Raw genomic sequence first — 23,466 nt, 5'->3', positions numbered from 1 at the left:
CGTCGTTGGCTTCAACTAAAATGATAAGCCTTAAAGCAATTTTAGGGAGACAGGTACCCAGAGACAAACAGAAACAAAAGGCTAGAAACTGGCCCATGTTCATATGGAAGGCCGGCATTCACTCTGCATTTCTGTATTTTATACCGATATAAAAGTCAGAACTTCGATATTTTGGATGAACTCCAAATGCATCCATAAATCTCGTGCATTTACCTTGAACTTCAGAGAATGATGTTATTTTTTGGATCACTTTCAAAGCAATCTTTTAATTTCAATAAATGTTTCATCAGGAAAGTGAGAACATTTTGATGCTAGTTTGGAAATTGCTTAAGCTCTTTCTCACTCAAAAGGGGAAAAAAGTCAGTTTAGCACAATTTTCAATGACCATCTCAAAAGCAGATAATAAATACACACACACAAGGTGCACACGCACTTAACCTCCTCCAGACTTCTCATCTACCGCAAAGAACACATGCAGAGATGCCCAATTTCCTCGGTCACCTACTTGCATCTAACAAACTAACTCAATGACTGTCAACAGATTGGACAGAAATGCCCACCAGGCATGACAATGCCACAGCAGTAGAAAATGTCTCTCTATGCACTAGTTAGGCTGTGTTAGCTAGGGTCTTACCCCAAACAAAATTTTTAAAAACAGCTTTATAACTGTTTTCCCTAGCTTGTCCACCTCTCTCCCAGAAGAGCATTCCCTGAGACCCCTGAGGATGTCTGCAGATCCCATTTGAGAAGTGAGGCTATGATAACACCCATCATGGATAGATTCAATAGTGTTTTTTTTTTTTTTTTTTGGCCTCGCCATGCAGCATGCGGGATCTTAGTTCCCTGACCAGGGATCGAACCTGTGCCCCTGCAGTGGCAGCTCAGAGCCCTAACCACTGGACTGCCAGGGAATTCCCAGAATCAATAGTCTTCAGGCAACACTTAGGGTTAGCAGACACAAATGACCCAAGAGATAAGGGAAAAATCTTTCTCGCCTCAGACCTCATCATTAACCAGTTCTATCCATACTTCTCTCAAAACATGTCTCACGTCTAGTCCTTCCTCTAAAATAACTACATACAGCCATCTCTCTAAACTGCGGCCACTGTCACAGCAGGCCCAGGTTGCTGCTCCTCACACACCACCCCTCCTCCATCCAGACCTTCGCCTCAACCTAGCCTCCCCACTGGCCCCTGATGAACCTTCCTGAAACAGGTTTTCTTTTCTGCTCTCCCCTATTCAAAAGCTTCAGAAGCTTCCCACCCACCCCACCCTACCCCCGCCCCAAAGGACCTAAAGAGAACAGAAGCATCTAGCACAACACTCTACAGATCCTCAGTAACACCTGTGGGCCTTCTCTGCACCTAACTCCAGCCTCGACTCAAAACACAATCACCGGGCTTCCCTGGTGGCACAGTGGTTGAGAATCCGCCTGCCAACGCAGGAGACGTGGGTTCGAGCCCTGGTCCGGGAAGATCCCACGTGCCGCGGAGCAACTAAGCCCGTGCGCCACAACTAGCGAGCCTGTGCTCTAGAGCCCGCGAGCCACAACTACTGAAGCCCGCGCGCCTAGAGCCCGTGCTCCACCACTGCAATGACAAGCCCGTGCACTGCAATGAAGAATAGCCCCCGCTCGCCGCAATGAGAGAAAGTCCATGTGCAGCAACGAAGACCCAACGCAGCCAAAAATAAAAATTAATTAATTAATTATTTTTTTCTAAAAAACCACAATCACCTAGGATGGGCATTAAACCCCTCAAACAACCAAGCTCCACTTCCCAGCCTCACTTCCATTCTAAGTATTAGAATCACAGAGATCTGAGTTTGAATATAGAGCCTTACCTATCATAGGGAACAACGTAAGTGACCTCTCTGCACCTCAGTTGCTTCAACTGGAGTAAGACAAGAATAACTCACAGGGCTGAGGTTACATAAGATAAAATGTACAGAGTTTAGCGCAGTGCCTGGCTGGCCCCATATTAAGTGCTCCATAAATGGTGGCTACTGGCATAAAAAAGTTAGAGCTTTCTTTTTTAACTTACATTTAATCTACTTGACTATTATATTCCTTGCCACATACATTGTCTTTTCAACCTCTAAGCCTTGCCTGATGTCATTCCCATCCCCTGGAGTACAGCATGAAATCTCTTGCCTTCTTCAAACCCCAGCTCAGGGCTTCCCCTCATCTGATCAACAAATAATGAAGTATACATCACTGTGCTAAGTACTGGGGATTCCATAGTGAGCAAACTGCAAGTGTGATAAATGCCCCAAAGAGAAGTACTACCTGCTCAGAGCACACATGATAGGGGCTTAACCTAATCTGAGAGCTCGGAAAAGATTCCCTGAAGAAGTGGCCTTTGAGCCAAACTCTGAGTCTGAAATAGGAGTAAACTAAGTTAAGAGGAGGACCCTTACAAAATAGCAAGGTTGACATTTTGCGTGAAGTGATATAATACTAACTCTACGAAGACCACAAAAAGTTAGAGATGTATATTGTAACTGCTAGCGCAATCGCTAATAAAAATAAAATGTAAAGAGATAAACTAAAATGTCAATAGGTAAGTTTAAATTATTTTTAACAGAGTTTAATAATCCAGAAGTAAAATGGTAAATAAATCGAACCATACCAATAACTACATTAAATGCTAATTATATGTTAATGGGTTAAGATTCCAATTAAAAGACAGGGATTGCTAGAATGGATAAGGAAGCAAAACCCAGCTACATGCTGCACTTTAAATATATTAAGACACATAAGGTGACAGCAAACGGATGGAAAGAGATACATACCATACAAATGATGAACTTAAGAGGGCTGGAGTGGCTATATTAATATTGGACAAAGTAAACTTCAAGATAAAGAGCATTATCAAAGACAAAGAGGGGCATACCATAATGATAAAAGGGTCAATTCATCGGGAAGACGTAACAACAATCACGGGCATTGTGTGCCCAACAAGAGACAGGAAGAGCGTGTGTAAGGTCTGTAGGCCTGGGAAAATGAAAGAAAGAACGCTGTCAGGGCAGGATCAAAGGGATGCAGGTGTGAGGTGAGACTGGGCAGTGGGTGGGGATAGAATACACAGGGTCTTGTGAACCAAGTAAAGGACTTCTATCTTTACAAGAAGAGTAAATGGTTTTACCCACACATCTATAGTCAATTAATCTTCGACAAAGGAGGCAAGAATATACAATGGGAAAAAGACAGTCTCTTCAGCAAGTGGTGTTGGGAAAGTTGAACAGCCACATGTAAAAATCAATGAAGTTAGAACACACCCTCACACCATACACAAAAATAAACTCAAAATGGCTTTAAGACTTAAACATAAGACATGACACCACAAAACTCCTAGAAGAGATATAGGCAAAACATTCACCAACATAAATCATACCAATGTTTTCTTAGGTCAGTCTCCCAAAGCAATAGAAATAAGAACAAAAATAAACAAATGGGACCTAATCAAACTTACAAGCTTTTGCACAGCAAAGGAAACCATAAACAAAACAAAAAGACAGCCTACAGAACGGAAGAAAATATTTGCAAACCATGAGACAGACAAGGGCTTAATTTCCAAAATATACAAACAGCTCCTACAACTCAATAACAAAAAAACAAACAACCCAATCAAAAAATGGGCAGAAGACCTAAATAGACATTTCTCCAAAGAAGACATACAGATGGCCAATAGGCACATGAAAAGATGCTTGTCATCACTAATTACTAGAGAAATGCAAATCAAAACTACAATGAGGTACCACCTCACACCAGTCAGAATGGCCATCATTAAAATGTCTACAAATGACAAACATAGGGTGTGGAGAGTGTGGAGAAAAGGGAACCCTCCTACACTGTTGGTGGGAATGTAAACTGGTGCAGCCACTATGGAGAAAGTATGGAGGTTCCTTAAAAAACTAAAAATGGAGTTGCCATATGATCCAGCAATCCCACTCCTGGGCATACATCAAGACAAAACTATAATTCAAAAAGATACATGCAACTAACACAACATTGTTAATCAACTATGCTCCAATATAAAATAAAAACTAAAAAATAAATTAATTTTTAAAAAAGATACATGCACCCCTACGTTCATAGCAGCACTATTCACAATAGCCAAGACGGAAGCAACTTAAATGTCCGTCGATAGATGAACAGATAAAGATGTAGTACATATATACAATGGAATATTACTCAGCCATAAAAAAGATTGAAATAATGCCATTTGCAGCAACATGGATGGACCTAGAGATTATCATACTAAGTGAAGTAAGTCAGAAAGAGAAAGACAAATACCATAGGACATGACTTATATGTGGAATCTAACATATGACACAAATGAACTTATCTACAAAAAAGACCCACAGACACAGAGGACAGACCTGTGGTTGCTAAGCGGGACGAAGGCAGGGGAAGGGATGGTTTCGGAGGTTAGGATCAGCAGATGCAAATTATTATATATAGATTGGATAAAAAACAAGGTGCTACTGTCTAGCACAGAGTACTGTATTGAATATCCTTTGATTAACCATAATGGAAAAGAATATGAAAAAGAATGTATAGGTAGATATGTATAAGTGAATCACTTTGCCGTACAGCAGAAATTAACACAACATTGTAAATCAACTATAATTAAATAAATGTTTTAAAGAAAAGAGTAAAGTGTTTTATGCAGTGGGGTGACATCATCCAAACCGAATAGGTCCACAGTGGGGACAACTGATTGGAGCCGGTCAGACCAAACAGGAGGCCTGGGGGCAAGGGGATTGGGACGGGTTAGAGGCTCTCTTAAGAGGCAAGACGTGAGAAGATGGTAGCTAGGACCAAGATAGAGGCGGAAAGAAGGGAAAGCATGGAGGGATATTTATTATGGGGCTACCAACAGGGGTTTTGGTAACATGCTGGACGGAATGACAAAGAGTGAGGTTATCAAGGATGTCCCCGGATTTCTGGGATAGCAAGAGCTCTTAAAACAGCGTATAGCAGTGTTAGGGGATTTTTTTGGAGGGAAGAGGAACAGATCACAAGTTCAGTTTTAAATGTAACTTTGAGGTAACTGGCAAAACCAGATGTTTCTTACAGACATTTAGAAGTCTAGAGTGCCCAGAAGGTAAGGTCCAGTACCAGACCAACCAGGGACATGCGGAGGAGGGTCTAGAGACAAGCCCTGCAGGCACTGAATTGTGTACCCCGAAAAGACAGGTCAAAGTCCTAACCCCTATACATGTGATCTTATTTGGAAATAGGGTCTGTGCAGCAATAATCAAGTTAAGGTCATGCTGAAATCAGACAGGTCCTAATCCAACAGCACATGGCTAGTGTCCTTATAAAAGAAAAGACACAGAAGGAAGACGGAGGCAGAGGTTGGAATTATGCTGCCACAAACCAAGGAAAGCCTGGGGCTCCCAGAAGCTGGAGGAGGAAAGGAAGGATCCTCCTCTAGAGGTGTGGCCCTGCCTCCGGAACTGTGGGAGAATTATTGTTTTAAGCCATCCAATTTATGGTATTTTGTTTAGGCAGCCCTAGAAAAGTAAAAAATCCATGTAGGAGAGGGAAGAGGGGAAGCTCTGCCCTATCCCTCATAGCAAGACTACCCTCTAAAATCAGGATCCAGGCCATTTGGCAGCAGCAAGGGTCTACAACGACGCAGAGTCGACTACAGCTGAGAAAAGCAGCATCACTTGGCTCTGTATAAGGGGACACCCCGGCGCCCTGCATCACAACAACAGGGACTGATTTCTGTTTGGATCTCTTCTAATTGACAGGTCACTTAACAGCTGTTTGAGAAGTTTAGAAAAAAAAAAAAAAAAAAAAAAGGCGGGGTAGTGGGCTGCTTCCCCAACGCAGCCAAAACGCTTGTAAGAGGAGGCACTGCCACCAGCCTCCTGAAGAGAGAGCCAAGGGAAGGGGCCAGACTGACTCAGGGGAGGCAGGACTCCTCTAAAAGGCCACCTAGCATTTCCCCTACCCCCACCAACATCTCTAACATCAGGGCCACATTTGCATGGAGGCCACACCTGAAACTCAGGTCTTTACACATCCACCCTTGTCTACACGGCTATTAATATTCACCCCCATCCAAATCACACCTGCAGGCCATCAATCACTAACGGTGGGGACTCAGACGAACCCCAAAGGATATGAGCTCAACACAAAACAGCAAGTCCTATCTTGCACACCTGTACCGAGCAGCAGGCAAAAGAGAAGAAAAGAAAATCATGGTTCTAGTAATGCTACTCTCTGGCCTTTACGCAGCATATTCATGCCCGTCTTCCTAAAAGCCAAATGGCTCTGGCAGGATGGGTGCCCATTTACAGGCTGAGAAACTGAGGCTGAAGTGGGGGGGGGGGGCAGTGAAATGGTTAAGCGGCCACGTGAGAATCAAGCCTCCAAGAGGCCCAATGTGCTCTCCAAGATGGTGAGATCTTGGAGATCAGTACGATTCCAATCAACCTCAACTAGAATCCTGGCTCCCTCCTTTCCTGTGAAATGGAGATCCACCTACCTTCTGTTGTAAAGAATAAGAGGAAATCGTATGTGAGGCACTCAGCACTTTAAAAATGGGCTCATGGGAGTTCCCTTGTGGTCCAGTGGTTAGGACTCTGCACTTTCACTGCCAAGGGTCTGGGTTCAATCCCCGGTCGGGGAACTGAGATCCCACAAGCCACCCGCCGCGGCCAAAAAAAAAAAAAAAATGCTCATCACGGTCATTATAACTGTGATTTTTCACCAGGCAGCACATCCAGACCCACACCACGCACCACACGTCCGGGGATTCAGCCACTCTCCAAAAAGAATGGGAATGTCCACCGAGGAGGATATGCTGAACACACGAGGCTCTGGGGGCCCGACTCCCCATGAGAACCCCCCTCATCCTTAACCATGAGACAGGCAGGTCCTCCCCCTCCACTGAAAGTGGGAGAGACTTTGAATCAAATTACCTCCAAATATACTTAGCATTTATTCCACTCTTATCTAAATAATTGTAGCCTATTAATTCATATTCAAATCATCTTCAAATGCTTGTCATCCTCTGATATCAAACACCTGGATGTGGCTCTCAGGAAAATTGCAGGAAAACTGCCAGAGAAAACTACTTGAACTTTTAGATTTGCATACGCATAAAGCAGGAAAGGGGACTTAAGGTGTCCAGAGTTGATTCTGCCCGGAACTGTATTTAAGGCAGCCTCAGGAGACAATTTTCTCTTTGGATCCCCCGTTGCTCAGGTAAGTCACCGTCCCACACAACTCATGCATTGCAGTCGCATCTTAATGTAAGCTCTTCCTGTAAATCATATTTTTCACTTAGTGCTGAATCTGCCTCCCACCGGGCTAGGTGATCTGAGGGCAGAGAAAACAAACTCAAGCCATGGTTTCCGTCCTCTGAAGTTAACTGTCCGGTGGACTGACGCACTGTGTCCCTTACCTGGCTCCTTCTGTTTACTTCTACCCTAGGCCTAACTGCATCCCTGACCCCACGTGCCTGCAGGAAGGCGTGTTGTGCGATTTCCACCAAATGAACTGCAAATTCACAAAGAGGAAAACTTCTTGGGTGATAGGGATGGAACGGGCGCCGGAAAAATCTAGTAAAACTGCAGAACACCCTTCTTCCTGCCTGCGAGGGGAACAGAGATTGGGAATGTCTCTTTTTTGCTGGTGGTGGTGGTGACGTTGTTCATTTGTTTACCCGGAAACAGAGAGGCGAAACCTACAATTTTGAACCAAGAAAGCAAATGTCCGTGAGCCCACCTCCGAAAATGTAGTCCTAAAAGTCAACCTCTGTTAACACCTCTCAGCCTCCGCCCTTTTTATTTTCGGGAGGCTTGCTCATTCCCACCTCTTCCATGGAGCTTAGCCAACCTTCCAAGCAGTTCTGGCGGTTCACCGCCACCAAAGCCGCCCGTGGAGGGCTGAATGACAGGTATTGAAGGCGAGGTTTAAAGCATGGGACGATAAACCAAAAGCCCTTTGAGTCATCAGACCTTCTGCAGGGTGAGTGAGGTGAGTGGGGAGGGGTGGGGAGTCCGAATATTCATTCCAATCTAGCCATCAGGTAATTCTAGATACCTGCCATATCTCTAAAGACTGAGCACAAAAAGGTGTCACTTTGAGATGCTCAAGCAACAGGACCTACTACCATCCCAGGTGAACAGTGTCCAAGAAATCGAAGCATTTTCCGAACTCCCCTCTCCTTCATTTCCTTTGACCGATTTGTCACCGACCGCCAGTTCTTCTTCTCCAGTCCTATTTAAAGCCCAGATCTGTCGGGCTCTTTTTACTTCATGCTTTGGTTACTACAGCCGCCTCCCTCGCAGCCTCCCCGACTCCACTCTCTCCCCATCCGGATTTATTAGGCATGAGCTAGTGAGACAAATCTGACAGCGGGACCTCGTGAACTCGTCACCACCCCCCACCAACCGCAACCCGCCAGGACTCCAGGACTCCAAGCCCCATCCGCAGAGACACTGCCTTTTCCCCTCCATGCCTAGCTCATCCTACCTTCAGCTCTTTCTTAGGAAGGAAAGGGTACAACCTGCCCCGACTCACTCGGACCCTGCCCCTCACACCTACATCCTCCAGGGAGGCCTCCAAGTATTCCAACCCTCTCTTTCCTGAACTCACGCAGCATTTTTAGCCGCACTGTGTAGACAGCAGAATGGTTACAGCACGGGCTCAGGAGTCCAATTCCAACTCCATCACTATGCAGCTAAAGGACCTTGGGCAAGTGACGTGACCCCTGTGACCGCTCTCCTGTGCCTCAGTTTCTTCATCTGTAAAAAGGAGATAAGAGTACCCACCTGAGAGGTGTTTGTGAGGCTGGCATAACACCAAACATGTAAAGCACTCAGAATCACCAACACAATCAACGCTGTCTATCATGATGGAACGTGGCACTTTATACCCCATACTGAACGTATACATTATTCCTCAATTTTAAAATAAACGAAAACCAATGCATTAGTCATTTTTAAAACCGTTTTATGTGCGTCAGTGAGCCAGATGTTAATTTCTGGAGCTGTGCTACTCAGAGTGTGGTCTGAAACTGCTACTGGTCCTGAACAAGGATAATATGCAAAAATTGAGAGTGATTGCTTGGGAACTTTCATAGCAACTTGACATTGCCACTACATTCAAGCAGCATTTCATTTTTCTAGTAATTCATTTTTATCATACATTTATATCAGTCTGCAACAGATTGAAAATTAATTTTAAAGAAACTTGTCCTTCACCATAGATATTTTGAGAAGCGCTGTTCTAGAGGGGACAGAAGCAGACTTCTATTTCTTTCCTACACACCCACATCGCTGAGTGCTGCAGGAGGCACATATCAAGTACTAAGTAAATGGAAGTATAACTTCACAAACATTTCGATGATTTAATAATGACTTAAAAGCAGATCTCATGTGAGTAGTCGAAATGTAAATAGTGTCTCCAGTTCACGATCATTTTTTTTTTCCCAAGGAGTTGACATTTAGTCTAAAATTGACCAAAGAGTGAAAACAGCTCTGACCCCAGAAATACTTTCCATACTGTCTACTAGCAGCACTGTGTAGAGTTTTAAAAAAAGAAAGAAAAACAAAACAAAACAAAACCCTAAGCAATGTCAATATTAACCTTCCTCACAGAACTCAGGAGAAATATAAATTATTTAGCACTGCCTAGGACATAGTTTTGATAGAGCCTCTCTCTACACCTTTATGTAAACCAGCATCTTAGCAAAAAATTCGAATGATGCTTCAGACAAAATACATTTTTCTTAGTTCTTCCCTGCTGCCAATGCCTTAAAATGGTCCTAATCTCAACAACCTCATTAGATTAATCCATGAATGAAATGGCTGGAAAAGGAAAGCAGCAAATTCCACCAAATTTTAGTTGACAACAAGGCGGCATTTGCGTAGCTGAGCTGTGGCACGGTGGATGTGGGTTGAAGGCTGAGTTAATTCTTGCCGAGGAAAATCTTTGCACATTCAAACTAACTCTGGAAATGCTTGTAGAAAATTAAAGGTAAACAGGGAGTTCTGTATACGTCCTTTCTCAGAGGCAGCAATGTGTAACACCACATATAAGGTGTCACTCCCAGTGGGACCTCAGTCCCCTGGTCCCAGGACCAGGTCAGGCTTGCTCCAGCAGATAGCCCTCTCTCTCCAACAGATTTAATCTCTTCCTCTCTCTAACTGTCCCCAAAATCTATAGACATGTTCAAGTTGAGGATTCAATACACTCTTGCTTTATTGAACTACTTGCAATTCCTCCAAAGATCGTGTCCCATTTCCCATCTCGGTGCCTTTGCTCATACCCTCTGCCCAGAAGACCTTGTCATCTGAAAAACACCCACATTTCTGAAGACTTTTCTAATCCTCAAGAGAGATGACCCCTCCCTCAATGGTTTCCACCACCACACTGAATGACTTCAGGGCTCTGCACACAGGACTGTCATCTCTCCCCGCAAAGTTCCTCAATGGTAGGAACCATGTCTTATATTTCCTGGCATCACCGTGCCCTGTACAGGGCTTCTGAGAACCATTTGCTAATAATGACTGCCCCGTTACCAGATCCAGTCAACAAATATTTCTTTAACCCTTACCATACCCCAGACCCCCTCCCTGCCTCTGGTTATCAGTGGGGGGTAAAAAGGACATCGTCCTTGCTTCATGACACCTACATTGGTTGGAGGACAGAGCAGAGAAGAAAAACACAAACTGTGCTGAGTGCTGAGGAGCAAATCATCACATTGCAGTGACAAAGAGAAGGCAACCAGGCAGCAGGAAGCACACGTGCAAAGGCCCTGAAGAGGGAAACTGCCAAACTAAGAGGCGGCCAATGGAGATGTTAGCTCTCCCTTTGGACCACTCATCACCCCCACACCCGTCTCCCTAACAACTCCCCTCCTCGGAGGTCCTGCTGCCGGTGTCTAGAGTCTGCCTGCTCCTCCCTCTCTCTGCACACGCTCAACAGGTAATCGCAGCCATGACTTCACCTAGCCATGCACAAATCACACCCAAATCCAGATCTGTACTACTGCTCTACAGTTAAACCTGGATTCCCCAGAGGCACCTCAAATTGAAAATATTTTAAAAAATGAACTCATTCTCTCCACTCCCCTCCCCTACCTTCCCACCCTTGGAAAAAAAAAAAAAGTTAACAAGTTCTTTCGTTCCCTATGGCATGTTAGTTTGAGGACCACTATCAATCATCTACCTACCCAACTGTGTAAGCCAGCGTTCTCCATTTCAAAGACCTCTGAGGTTCCCAAGAACTTTCCAGCTACATATCCGTGAGGCCAAATTTTCTTCATATCCTTCAATCGAAACAACATACTATAATAGACTAAATGGAGAACTAGATGTGAGAATCCAGACAGACATTAAAGAGATTAGATTTGCAGAAATGTAAAACAATGCCACTCTTTCCACAATTTTTTTTTTGATTTGGAAAAATAGTTCTTGTTCATAAAAAACATGTGAAACATGAAATTGGTTTATTATTATTTTTAAATGAATTAATACATATTTCTAAAATTTCTCAGGTCTAATTTCTAATATGGTAAATACTGAGATATAACTTACATGAAAGCTCTATGGCATCCTAAATAAGGTTTATTATAAAGGGGTCCTAAGAGCAGAAAGTTTGGGAACCACTGGCCTAAGCTAAAAATGTTGGTATAGCCTTGTACTCGTTCGTCCCTCTCACCAAACACATCCATTTTGCCAGTTCTGCCACCCCAATAACCTTTCTCCTAAATTCTCTCCTACTCTTTCTTCCCAAGCCCAGGAGGCCAAAAGGACCCACAAGAGACATCCCAATCAAATCCTGGAACCTGGGAGTGTTACTTATTTGGAAAAAGGGTTTTTATATATACACTACTATGTATTAATATAAAGTAAATAACTAATGAGAACCTACTGAATAGCACAGGGAACTCTACTCTCTGCTCTGTGGTGACCTAAATGGGAAGGAAATCCAAAAAAGGGGGGATTTATGTATACGTATAGCTGATTCACTTTGCTGTACAGCAGAAACTAATACAACACTTTAAAGCAAATATACTCCCAAAAAAATTAATTAAAAAAAAAAAAGAAAGGAAAAAGTGTCTTTGCAGATGTAATTAAGTTAAAGATCTTGAGATGAGATCATCCTGTGTTATCCAAGTGGGCCCTAAATCCAATAACAAGTGTCCTTATCAGGCACACCCAGAGAAGAACAGACACACAGAGAAGGCCATGTGAAGACGGAGGCGGAAGTGAGACAGATGTGGTCACAAAGAGGCCAAGGGATGCCCGGGGCCACCGGAGGCCGGGTGCGGAAAGGAAACGCTCTCCCCTAGAGCTCCAGAGGAGTATAAGCCCACCAACGCTCCCTTCAGACAGCCGGCCCCCGGGGCTGCACCTCCAGAGCTGCGAGAGAATAAATTTCCATCGTTTTAGGCCACCTGATTTGTGGTACCTTGTTATGGCAGCCACGAAAACCTAAGCCACTGCCCCCCCACCAGGCCTGGAACGTCCGTGACCACCTAGTTCGTCAGTCTTTCTGCCCCACTGGGACCCTCAGAAGCACCGTCCCTTCAAACTGAGACCCTCAGTCATCTTAAATCTCACTCCCCTAACACCCTTGAAAGGCCACCTCGTGGCCTCCACACAGCGCACAAAGGACCCCGTAACTTGACCTTTCCTTCCCACTCTGACCCGGGGGCCCCCTGCACACCCCACGCCACACCTCAGGCTCACAGCACAGCCCACGTTCCTCCTGGCCTGTGACCCCTCACACCACACCCTCGGCCCCACCCCCACTGCTACGCGCCCTCCAAGTCCACGGCTCAAAGTCTCCTCCTCTACCAGGTCCTGTCAAAAAGCGGGTCACTCCCGCCTGTCTCCACAGCACTTCGTACATTCCCCTCGAATAACATGTGAAACACTGTATCCCGTATTACAGGTCTGTCACTCCCTCTAGACCAGGGTTTCTCAACCTGGGAACCACTGACACTTGAGTGCAGATAAGCCTTTGTTGTGAGGACTGTCTGAAGTACTGGAGAATGTTAGCGACGTCCCCTGACTTCTGCCTACCAGATGCCAGTAGCAGTTAACACACGTGCGCGTGCATGCACACGCATACACATGCATGCACACGCATACACATGCACGCACACGCATACAGACACCCATAACTGGAACAACCCCAAATGTCTTCAAACACTGCCAGTGTCCGTAGGGGGTCACCCCAGATGAAAACCGCTGCTCTGTATTGAAATCTTTGGGGGCCCAGGACCATATCCAATGCTCTCAGCGTTTGTTTACACTTTCATTCGTAAAAGACATTTTGAGTCCGAGGTTTGGTCCAGGCACTGTGCTCAAAACCAGAGACAGGGGAGGAAATACAAGTCTTAGGCCCTGTCCTCATGAAGCCACAGCTGGCAAAATGTCTACAAGGTGCTCAATAATAGTGACTGAATGACAGAATCCGTTTGGCATGCGTACATATAGTCATGCTTCCTTCGGAACATGGAAAATAAAACCCAGGGGCTAAAATTTTTCTCCTCTTCTCACGCCCGAGCATTTCATAACTAAGGGGGATCCCTTTGTATACAGAATGCCATGTAAGTGTCACTCCCTGGAAGTGGGCAACTGGTACAGCTTGTGTGTTTGTATCTCCAAGAGACCTACCCATAAATAAAGAAGAATCTCAACCAAGAAAATGAAAACTAGACAGGCTCAATCCCCAACACAGCCCACAAAGGCCAGTGCCGGAGCTATGTGCACCAGAGGCCACGGACAGGGCTGAGAACCTTCCACCAAAAAACAGGACGACTAGAGTGCCTGAGCTTCCAGAGTATTCTTCCCTCTGCCCAGGAGACACCACACAAGGTTCTGGCAAGCTCTGAGAAGATCAAATAAATGGCTAGCTGAACAGTCCCCAGCTCTCACAGAGGCACTGGGTGCCCTAAAATGCAGAGTAGTTCTCATTGCCAGGGCAACACAAGGGTGTTTACCAGAAGCGGAGGCTGTGTACAGAGGGGAGGCCAAGTAAAGCTGCAAGAACAAATCAGGGCACACAAGTGCTTGGCCAAGATCTGCCTTAACGAGTCACTTTAACCTCTCTGAGACTCAACGTCCACTTGTACTGAATGAGGAAAGTGAGAGCGACCTACCTCTAAGCTCCCTTCTAGCTCTAAACACATCTGGTTTCCCCCCAGAATGGTACAGACCCACAGAATCTCCCTCTCCAAACAAAACGCAATAGGGATCTCCCTCCCTTCCCACCAAAACTCTTTCTGCCAGAAATGGAAACAAATAAAGGAGCCGTTTCCACATCCCCTCAGCTTCTGATAGGCACTCTGCAGAATTAAGCACCGAACAGACAAGATGCAGGTGATGCTTTGTCTCTTGCTGTACTCATGAAGCCAGAGAGTAGGAGAGTTCTGGGAATGTATATTCTCTGGGAAAAAAGGCTCATGCTGTGATGGTTTGAGGGCGACAAAATATAAATGGGAAGTACCATGACAACCTTAGAATGCTTTCAGACACAAGAAATTGCCAACTGGTCCAACAATGGTTTAAACCATGTGGACATCTCTTGTTTACCTAACAAGAAGTCCAGGGAGAGGTGGTCAAGGTCAGTTCAGTAGCTTAACAATTTCATAAAGCCACTGAATCACCTCCTCTCTTCATCCATAGGCTCACGACCTCATGGTAACAAGACAGGTGCCCCAGCTCCAACCATCATATCCTCTTATTAATTTTCCAAAGACAGGAAGCTAAGGAGCTATCAGGGCATTAAGAGAAGCCACTCTCTCCCTTGCCTGTACTTTTTTCAGCAAGGAAAAGTATTCTCCTCCAAAAAGTCACAAAGCAGATTTCTATTAAATCTCTTTAGCCAGAATTCAGTTATATGTTCACCCCAAGCTGCAAGAGAGGCTAAGAAAGTGGGGATCTGGCTTTAAAAAAATTTTTTTTTCTTTTTTTTTCATGGGAAGCAAGTAGGGGAAACAGGGATAAGAATGATGGTAAAGTAGCCAACAAGGCATCTGGCACATACAACCATACCCAGCACTGTGTGGGGAAATGCTTAACAACCAGCTTTCAAAAGAACTAAAACAAAACAAAACCCCTAATGCGCAGCATTTGCCAATGTCCTTGGTGTAAATACTCCCTTGATGCCAAATTTCAAGTCACCAGCATGATATTAACCAGCTCACAAAATTCCTGAAATTTTAATAATCAGCTGGTACCACTGAATTGATACCTCAACATTTGGTAAAAATTAAGTTTACAATGCTCCTTCCACATTCAAAACACTCTAGATGACTAGGTATTATTCTCTGCAGCTCATAGGTGAAGAAAATGACACAGCACCCCAAATCACACAGCTTAAGTGGCAGGGCTGGAATGCTGACATAACAGCCCTAACCCAACCTCATCACAGCTTTGACAGGTCACAGGTGCCTATACCTACACCTCAAGATCCGTCTGCCTAAACCTCAGCTGAAGGGGCTCTAGCTCGGTTTGGAACCAACAACAAAGATGCACTCCTGTGAGCCCAATCAAAGTTACCCAGTAATTATTAAGTTACTTCCTCCAATGACACTGGTAGTGCACATTTACTGTTACAGTGGAGAATACAGATTAGTGCAAAAAAGAAAATAAAAGTCACCCCTACACCCATCCTCAAGAGAGAGCAATTGTCTGCACGTGGGTGATAATCCTTCCAGATTACGCAGACATATATTTTTAAAGTAGAAATCATGCTGTTGGGTAACATAATGACACTCTTCTTTTTAATGTAAATTTTCCAAAACAGAGAAATAGAGAGGACTGTATCATGAACTCCCTTGCTGCCATCACCCAACTTCAGAAATCCTCTAAAAACAATGAAAAGTCCAAGCGTTTCCACGTTCCCTTCTCAGACTGGAATGTGTAGGAGGTAGGCGCCTCCCTCCACACGTCCCTTGGATTTCTCCCCTGCCTGGCCTTCCCCACTCAGACTCGGAGGTCAGCCCTTCTCCAGGCTTAGTCCACCAGCTCCTTTCATCGCTGCCCAGAGAACACTGGGGAAGGGAACCTGTAATCATGCTCGCTCTTCTTATGGGTCCCTCTACCTTCTCTAATTCCTGCCTAGTTGGTCAAGAAGACTCACAGCTGGGGTTCAGAACCTCATTAAAGGAGAGTTTCAGAAGAAATACATCATAATTCGTTGGAATTTCCAACTTCCATTTACTCTATTCTCCCACCTCTGCTTTATTTTCACCTGGATGGATACACACCCCTGAGAGGCATTGCTAACTGGTTCAGCTAAAATCCTAGGGCTCTGTTCATCCTCATTTTCTCCCACTTAGTGCCCACCCAAGGCAGTCTGCCTTCCAGACCTCACTTCCTGGTCCTCTTTCTTCCTAAGGAATCACATTTTATCTCTACAGGTGCCAGCCTAAGTGAAATATCCGACAGGCTAAAGGATAGTGGCTGCACCCCAAATTAACAGCTTTACATGAGTCCCCAAAGAGCCTAGTTGAAAGCCCAGGCCCAAAGTCAAATATAAGCTCTGTAGCCCCCAACAAGTTCAAAGAACATGCTCATGGGACAAAGCAAGAACTGCTCCCCTGAGCCCCAAGTTTAGCCAACTGCACACAGAAGGGAGCTGTGGATATTTCAAGCCCAAGGCATGGAATTCTCGTCTGCCATAAACCATGTACAGCTGACAAAAAACAAGCCTATGCTGGGAACCATGGGTATTAGAACAGAACTTCATGGGGGACAGTAGCTAAATGCATTTGCGCTATACTAACACTTTGAATAGTGTATTTGTCTAAAGACTCCAACACATCAAATAGTGGGGAGCAGGTAGGAATAAGGGGGGAGTCTGGCTTACAGTGGTTGCTATAGGTAAAGACACAAACTAAAGCAGTGGCTTTCAAAACTTCATGTGTTTGGGAATCACCTAGAAAACGTGTTTAAAATGCAAATTCCTCAACCTCCTTCCCAGAAATTCTGACTCAGCAGGTCTGGGGTGGAGGCGGGCGCATTATGGCGGCATTTTTAAGGAGCATCTTTGACAATGCTGCCGCAGGTGTTGGCAGCCCCTGAGAAATGACAGCCACTTGAGTTCCTCCACCACAAAGTTTTTGTGGCAACACTCCTGTGAGCAGTGGAAGAAGCAGGGCCTCTGACCCAGTGCTTTTTACACTGGTTCTGGCCTAAAGGGTCTCAGGAGGAATCAGTTAAAAACACAGAGGTCCCTCCCGAACACTGCTATTCAGGGAGGTCTATGATGGGACCCTGGGGCCAGCCAATTCATCTCAGGGGGAAGCTTTCTCCCTAAACATCTCTTGTCTTTTGGTGCCCCAGGCAACTGGTCAACCTGCCCTCTCATCCCGGGCAACTTCATCAACATCCTCCCTCTCAGAGATTATTAAGAAACAAATTTTCACCGCCCCTCCCCCCAACCTCCCCAGCTGTCACTAAAACAAGCATTTAATGTTTTAAGGGTTTTAGATGCTAACAAGAAAACAGGCGTTACCAAAATAAAACAAGCATTGGGACAGTTAAGAGTTATAAATACTCATAACTGCTCGTTAAGAGTTCTGTCTGCATTTTATTCATTTCTTCAAGAACTATTTACTGAGCACCCAGTCTCATCCCAGGCACTAGGCAGTTCACAACCGTGGACACCACAGACAAGCCCCTGCTCTCCTGCAGCTTACATCCTAGTGTGGAAGGAAGACCAGGGAGAGGATAAGGATCCTAATAAGGGAATTTCTGACAGTGACAAGCACCACAAAACATATGAACACAAAATAATGAACTAACAAGGATAAGATAAGATGGGTTACAAAGAAGGCCTCCTTGCCAGCTAGTCTCTATAAGTAAATGACAGGAGACATGATCGCAAGGGACAAGATCCTAAACACTAAGGAACTGGGCCTGGTAGGAGAGAGGTGGCCAGTGGTCCCACCACACAGCCAGGAGGCGGCTAAGCAAATCAGGAAGGGGCCAGATCTCCAAGGGCAGGGTCTTGTGGATGTTACAAGTATAATGAAGCCCCGGGGTCATTTAACAAGGGAGGGGTTACACTAATAGTAGCTGGCCTGTACTAAGCACCGTTGGCATGCCAGGCACCATTCAAACCTCATTTTATCTTCCCAGCAACCCCGTGAAGTAGGGACAAATAAGTAGGAACCCCCCCCCCCCGATTCCACAGGTCATATCTGAGTCAAAACAGGCAGTAAGTGATAGAGCCAGACCGCAAAGCCAGGTGGTCTGGTTACAGGCAGTGGTTGTGGAAGTGACCAAGGGGCAGATGGGCGGGGCCTCGAAGGCCTAATTCAGTAGGGAGTTTGAGTTCTATTCCAAATGTGATGGAAAGCCACTGGAGGGGGGCTGAGACTTTCTGACTCGTTCCCTTAGATCTAAGAGAGAGGACAACTTCTGGGGAAAGCCCACCGTACCCTGGCTGAGCTGGCTGCTAGACCAAACTACTGCAAATTCAGCCACACAGAGATGTCTAACCCTGCCCTGCCTGGGTTGGGAAGAGCTCTCCAGCCCCTGCAGAATTGGATGCCACCTTCTCTCTAGGTTAGTATCTCAAAGTGGGGCCCTGGACCAGCAGCATTAAATCACCAGGATCTTGTTAGAAATGAAAATTATGGGGTCCCACCTCAGCCCTACTGAATCTGAAAAACTCGGCCATCTGTTTTTAACAAGCCCTACAGGTGTTACACATTATCTGCATGCAGCCATCCCCACCCCCATACCCTCCCAAATCACGCTCTACTTGTCCTTGGGCAGCCTCCACACTGCACACCAAGCCATCCTCCCCTCTGGACCCTACTGGCGGGGTTCTATGGCTCCTGATGCCTAGAAATCTCACTATTGCCCCAACCTACTTTTCTAACTAATTTGATTTCCTAAAAACATTGACTATTCAGCTATTTAGGCCTCTTCTACCCTGAAAGTAAAACTTCTCTTCATTTCTACTTCTAGAGTTTAATTCTGCTTTCAGCCTTGTAGCCTCCAAAGTAGACAGCAAGGATAATTTCTGCCTTAACCTAGACTTGTCCTAACACCCCTCAGTCGCCAGATTTCTCTTTATTCGTTCATTCCCACTCTCATTTACAAATTCCTACAAGTATCCACGCCCTCAGCATCCTAGGAACTAACTGCACTAGGTGCCAGGTCCTTCAGGGACTCCTAAACAGCTCTCATCCCTGCCCTCGTTTCTGACCCATTAGTGGGGGGCTGGGGGCAACATGCAAATAAATACCTAATTACAAATTATCTACTTATACTAGAAAGGCCTCTGAGGAGGCCGCTGGGCTGAGACCTGAATGACGAAGAAGCAGGCCTGACGGTAGTTTAAAACAGCAAATGTTTGCGTGCTGAATCCATGCCATACTGTGGTCTAAGTGTTTTATGTTTATCATCCATATAATCTTCCAACAGCCCTAAGGAGCAGGTAGTATTCTCATCCCGACTCTACAAGAGGGGATACTGAGGCACAGGGAGAATAAGGAGTGTATGTAAACAGCAGAGCCAGGATTCAAAAGCAAGCACACTGGCTGCACAGCCTACCTACCCTCCTAACCACAGGATTCGGTGATGAGAGCAGGGTGGAACGGTGCGGGTGCGGGTGCAAAGGCAGACAGGGGTCCAGGCGGGCACAGTAGCACGTGTAAGAGCCCCGGGGCAGAGAAAAGTCAGACTGAAGCAGAAAGGAAGTCGAAACTGGGGAGCGGCGTTGGACTGGAAATATATTTGGGGAATGGATGGGACAAGATGTGCTGACAGGTGTATTACGGGGCGTAAGGGCGAAGGAGGCATCAAGGAGAACTCACAGTTCTCTGGTGCCCTATTTTCAAGGCTTGAGGACAGAGGGTCAAGTATTATAACAGAAGACAATCTAAAGTCCTGTGGAGCGCTGAGGCACAGCAAGCTCTCAAATGAGCGGACTCCGTCGATCAAGCAGGTTAAAGCTTCCAGTACCCCCCCACCCCACCCCCACTTCTCTACAGGAGGTCTTCATTCAAGGGTCCCATCCTGTCCCCCGGGAGCTATTTTCCAGAACACTACTAGCCCGGGTTAACAGCAGTAAAAGCTGCAGCTCCAGTAATAAGAATAGCTTTACCAGGAGGAGGGTTTTTCTCACAAAAATGTAATGCATTTAGAACCAGGGTTCTCAAGTTTTTTCTAAACAGCACAATGATACTAATTTACAAATGAGAAGTGATGCAGCTTGCCCGAGGCCACACAAATGCAAAGAGGCTGAACCAGAATCCAAATCCGGGTCTGCCTAACTTGGAAGCCCACACTTCCTCCATTAAATCAGCATTTCCCACAGGGTGGGACAGGTCTCTCTGATGGAATACACCAGTGGTTTTAGATGAACTTTTTAAAGTTTTAATACTTATGGTCTTGTTTCAATATGAATAATCATATATATGTGTATGTAACATCAAATAAATAAAAATTTTAAATAAGATATATCCATGACTTGATATGAATTTATAGATATATATATCTCACATCAAATCCATGACTTCTTGTGTATTACTGCCTAAGAAACAGAAAAAGTTTCCTGAAAGTTAAAGAAAACATTAGAATAAAAGTACAGGTGATAGAGGGATAGGAGAGAAATCCTGAGGCGACACATAAATAACTGAAGCTTGTGAAACACTGCTCGCCACAGCACCGCCCAAGAACAGCCAAGCGCCTGTTCCATGTTGTATTCAAATCTAGCTACAGCCACACATAACTCTGACTCTGCTCCAGAGGGATAAAATGTTGGTTGCCTCTGGGGCAAGGGAATAACATCAGAAGAACACAATTTAGCATAAATCATCCTTAGCACAGTACTGGTCTTGACATAAGATACTGTTTTGGTCATCCAACTCCTCTGCTGATTCACCACACACCTTAAGTCAGGTAAGCTTTCCTGGGCCTCAGTTTCACTTTGTCCAAAGGAAGTTACAAAAAGCAGGCTCTAAGGTCACTTCTAGTTTTAGAGTTCCATAAAATGTCATAAAGACCCTAAAATCCAAAAGTATTTTTTTCCAGAATCATAGAGGCCCCCAACCCTTGAATGAGTGTCGACCTGAGGAATAAATGTTAAATAACCCCACAAGGCATCCCAGGCCCCCATCCCTTAACTGGGGAGATGCTATCAGTTATGCTGCCCTCTGGAAAGATGTGACAAAAGACATTAATTACAAGATGATAAAGATCAGCCAATGTCCCTGTACCCACCAAAACTTTAAGAATTTTCTGCCACAAATGTTTAAGTTATTAACTTTCTTTATACTTGGTTGTTAGTGTTTGTTATTTCGTCTGTAACAATTAACTTTATTCTGGGTGGCAGTAGCAGGGAGAGAAATGGGTAGGGAAGAAATCTGCAAAATCTCATCAAACGCCTATCCTCATATTAAGCCTCTGCTGGGAACCACCTGTAAAACCTTCCAAGCTTCGATGTGAATTACTCCACGGATGTTCGAACATGTTCAATATGCTAAACCTCTAAAAGGAGTCGTCACTCCTTATCTTTCAGAAACATTATTAACAAAACAGTTTAACCAGAACAAGCATTCTTCCTTTATTACTGAAATAGATACATTCATCAAAAGGGAACTCTTAAGGACCCTCCTGGCCTTCTTTACAAAGCCCCTTCTGAGATGTCAGTAGGCCTGTAAACTTTTAATAGAAGGTTTTTAGGTTCCCAGAAAGAGAAGTTTCGAACTGTGCTCACTACATGTTTAGCTGAAGACAACAGAGGATGGGTGGGCTGCAGCTGGCAAATTCAGAAAGCACAGCTGGGTAGCAGGTGATCTTAAAAAAAAAAAGCAAATCCCTGGGCAAATTGCGTAGCCAGGGGTGATCATTATAACTGGAGAGTTATTACATAATTACTTGTTAACTACTAACAAACATATACAAGGCTTCAAAATGCCATGGTTACTCTAGCCATCGAAGCTAGTGTATCTAGTGCAAGAGTCAAGGTTCCTTCAATTAATTTCATTCAAAGAAACAAGCAATCCCAGGACCTATTCCCTTCCAAGGTAACCTGACTGCCTTTACACATACAAAACAGCCTCCAGCAATTAAGCCAATCGCCTCTAGGGATGAAAATCAGTGTTTCCCTTTTATATTGATTTTTAAAGGGGAGAGGGGAGACAGAAGTACGTTGCAAGAGCTAAATATTCATCACCTCGACAAAAACGACTTCCACTCCAAACTGGAAAATTTGAACAGAAAAGGTCTTCCGCCACCCCACCCACACCCGTCCCTGCTCAGTCGGCGCAAAACCCAAGACCTGTGTCGGATGCACTGCATTCCAACATTTTTCAAAAAGTTTACGAGGCTTTACCGAAGCGGCGGGGAGAAAAATAACGCAGGCAAAAGCCGGGGAGAGGGAGCAGGAGGGTTTCTGCAGGGAAGAACCGGGTGAAGCGCCCGGCTGCGCCGTGCAAGGCCCGGTAACGGGGAAGCGACCCGGCACCCGGAGAGCGAGCGCCCCCGTGGCGCGCGGTGACTGACAGCCGCTCGGTCTCCACCGCCGGGGGTCCCCCAGCCCCCCAGCCCGGCCCCCGCCGCCAGTCCCCCTGCCCACCCTTCCCCCGCAGCGCCAGCAATGCCCGCTGGGCCAACTTGGCCCCGGGTCAGCGCTGCGGAGCGCGGCCCTGGTTGCCGGGGAGGCCGCCAGCGCCCTTACCTCCTTCTGCTTGGGGTCCTGCGGGTAGACGTCCGGCGGCCCGAGCCGGGGGCGTTTCAGCGGTCTCTGCTCATAGCTGAGAAGCCCGAAGGCGGCCATGATCTCTCATGTTAACCGGCGAAATGAATGAGAGTTGGAGCTGGAGCAGCCGCCTCTGAGCACCAGGGAGCAGCACTTTGCAGACAGACTCCCTCGCCCCCTCCTCGCGCGCTGTGGCGCTGCAGGCAGGAATAAAGCAGGTTGGATGCGGCCGCTGCCCGGCACGCAGACGCGCACTGATGGGGGCAGCCTTCGGCGGGCACCCTGCTGCGCTGGAGCCCCGGGACGCACCGCCAACGGAGGGGCTGGAGGTCCGCCTGGGTCCTCCGAGGCGCCTGCCTCCTGTTCCCCACCACCCCGTCCCCAGGGGGAGGAGCAGCTAATGGGAACGTGTGACTTTTTTCACCAATGGACCTAAACCCACCCCAGCCGGGCGCAGGGTGGGGGTGGGGGAGGGGCACGGGGGGGGGGGGAAATAAAACTTTTCTTGGCGCCCCAGGCAGGTGGCTCGAGTGCTCGCCCTAGGCGAGGGTGGCCCGCCTACCCGAGGAAGAGACTGCGGAGCGGCCCGCCCCCGCCCCCTCTTCTACAGCAGGGACCCTTCCCCCGCCGCCACGCGCCCCGCAGACCCCGCCACCTGGGCGCGGACCCGGTTGGGAAGGAGGGGAACAGGCCTGGAGGGGATGGGGGCGACAGGGATGCGGACGGTGGGGAAGCGGCCGGTGCCTCCTAGACGCCCG

At 46.2% G+C, this 23,466-nt stretch overlaps 1 protein-coding gene across 1 annotated transcript in view; it reads right to left on the bottom strand.

The window, feature by feature from the left end:
* MED12L (mediator complex subunit 12L) overlaps positions 1–22,807 on the bottom strand; it is a 331,114-nt gene extending 308,307 nt beyond the window's left edge. The window contains exon 1 of the mRNA XM_057545673.1: positions 22,688–22,807. Coding sequence (XP_057401656.1) covers positions 22,688–22,786 — 99 coding nt within the window. The 5' untranslated portion in view covers positions 22,787–22,807. The remainder of the gene's footprint in view (positions 1–22,687) is intronic.
* Positions 22,808–23,466: the final 659 nt, after the last annotated feature.

This window comes from Balaenoptera acutorostrata, chromosome 4 (genome assembly GCF_949987535.1).
Source record: "Balaenoptera acutorostrata chromosome 4, mBalAcu1.1, whole genome shotgun sequence".
NCBI lineage: Eukaryota > Metazoa > Chordata > Mammalia > Artiodactyla > Balaenopteridae > Balaenoptera > Balaenoptera acutorostrata.
Note: the sequence above shows the minus strand (reverse complement) of the source record. Positions and strands in the feature narration are given on the sequence as shown.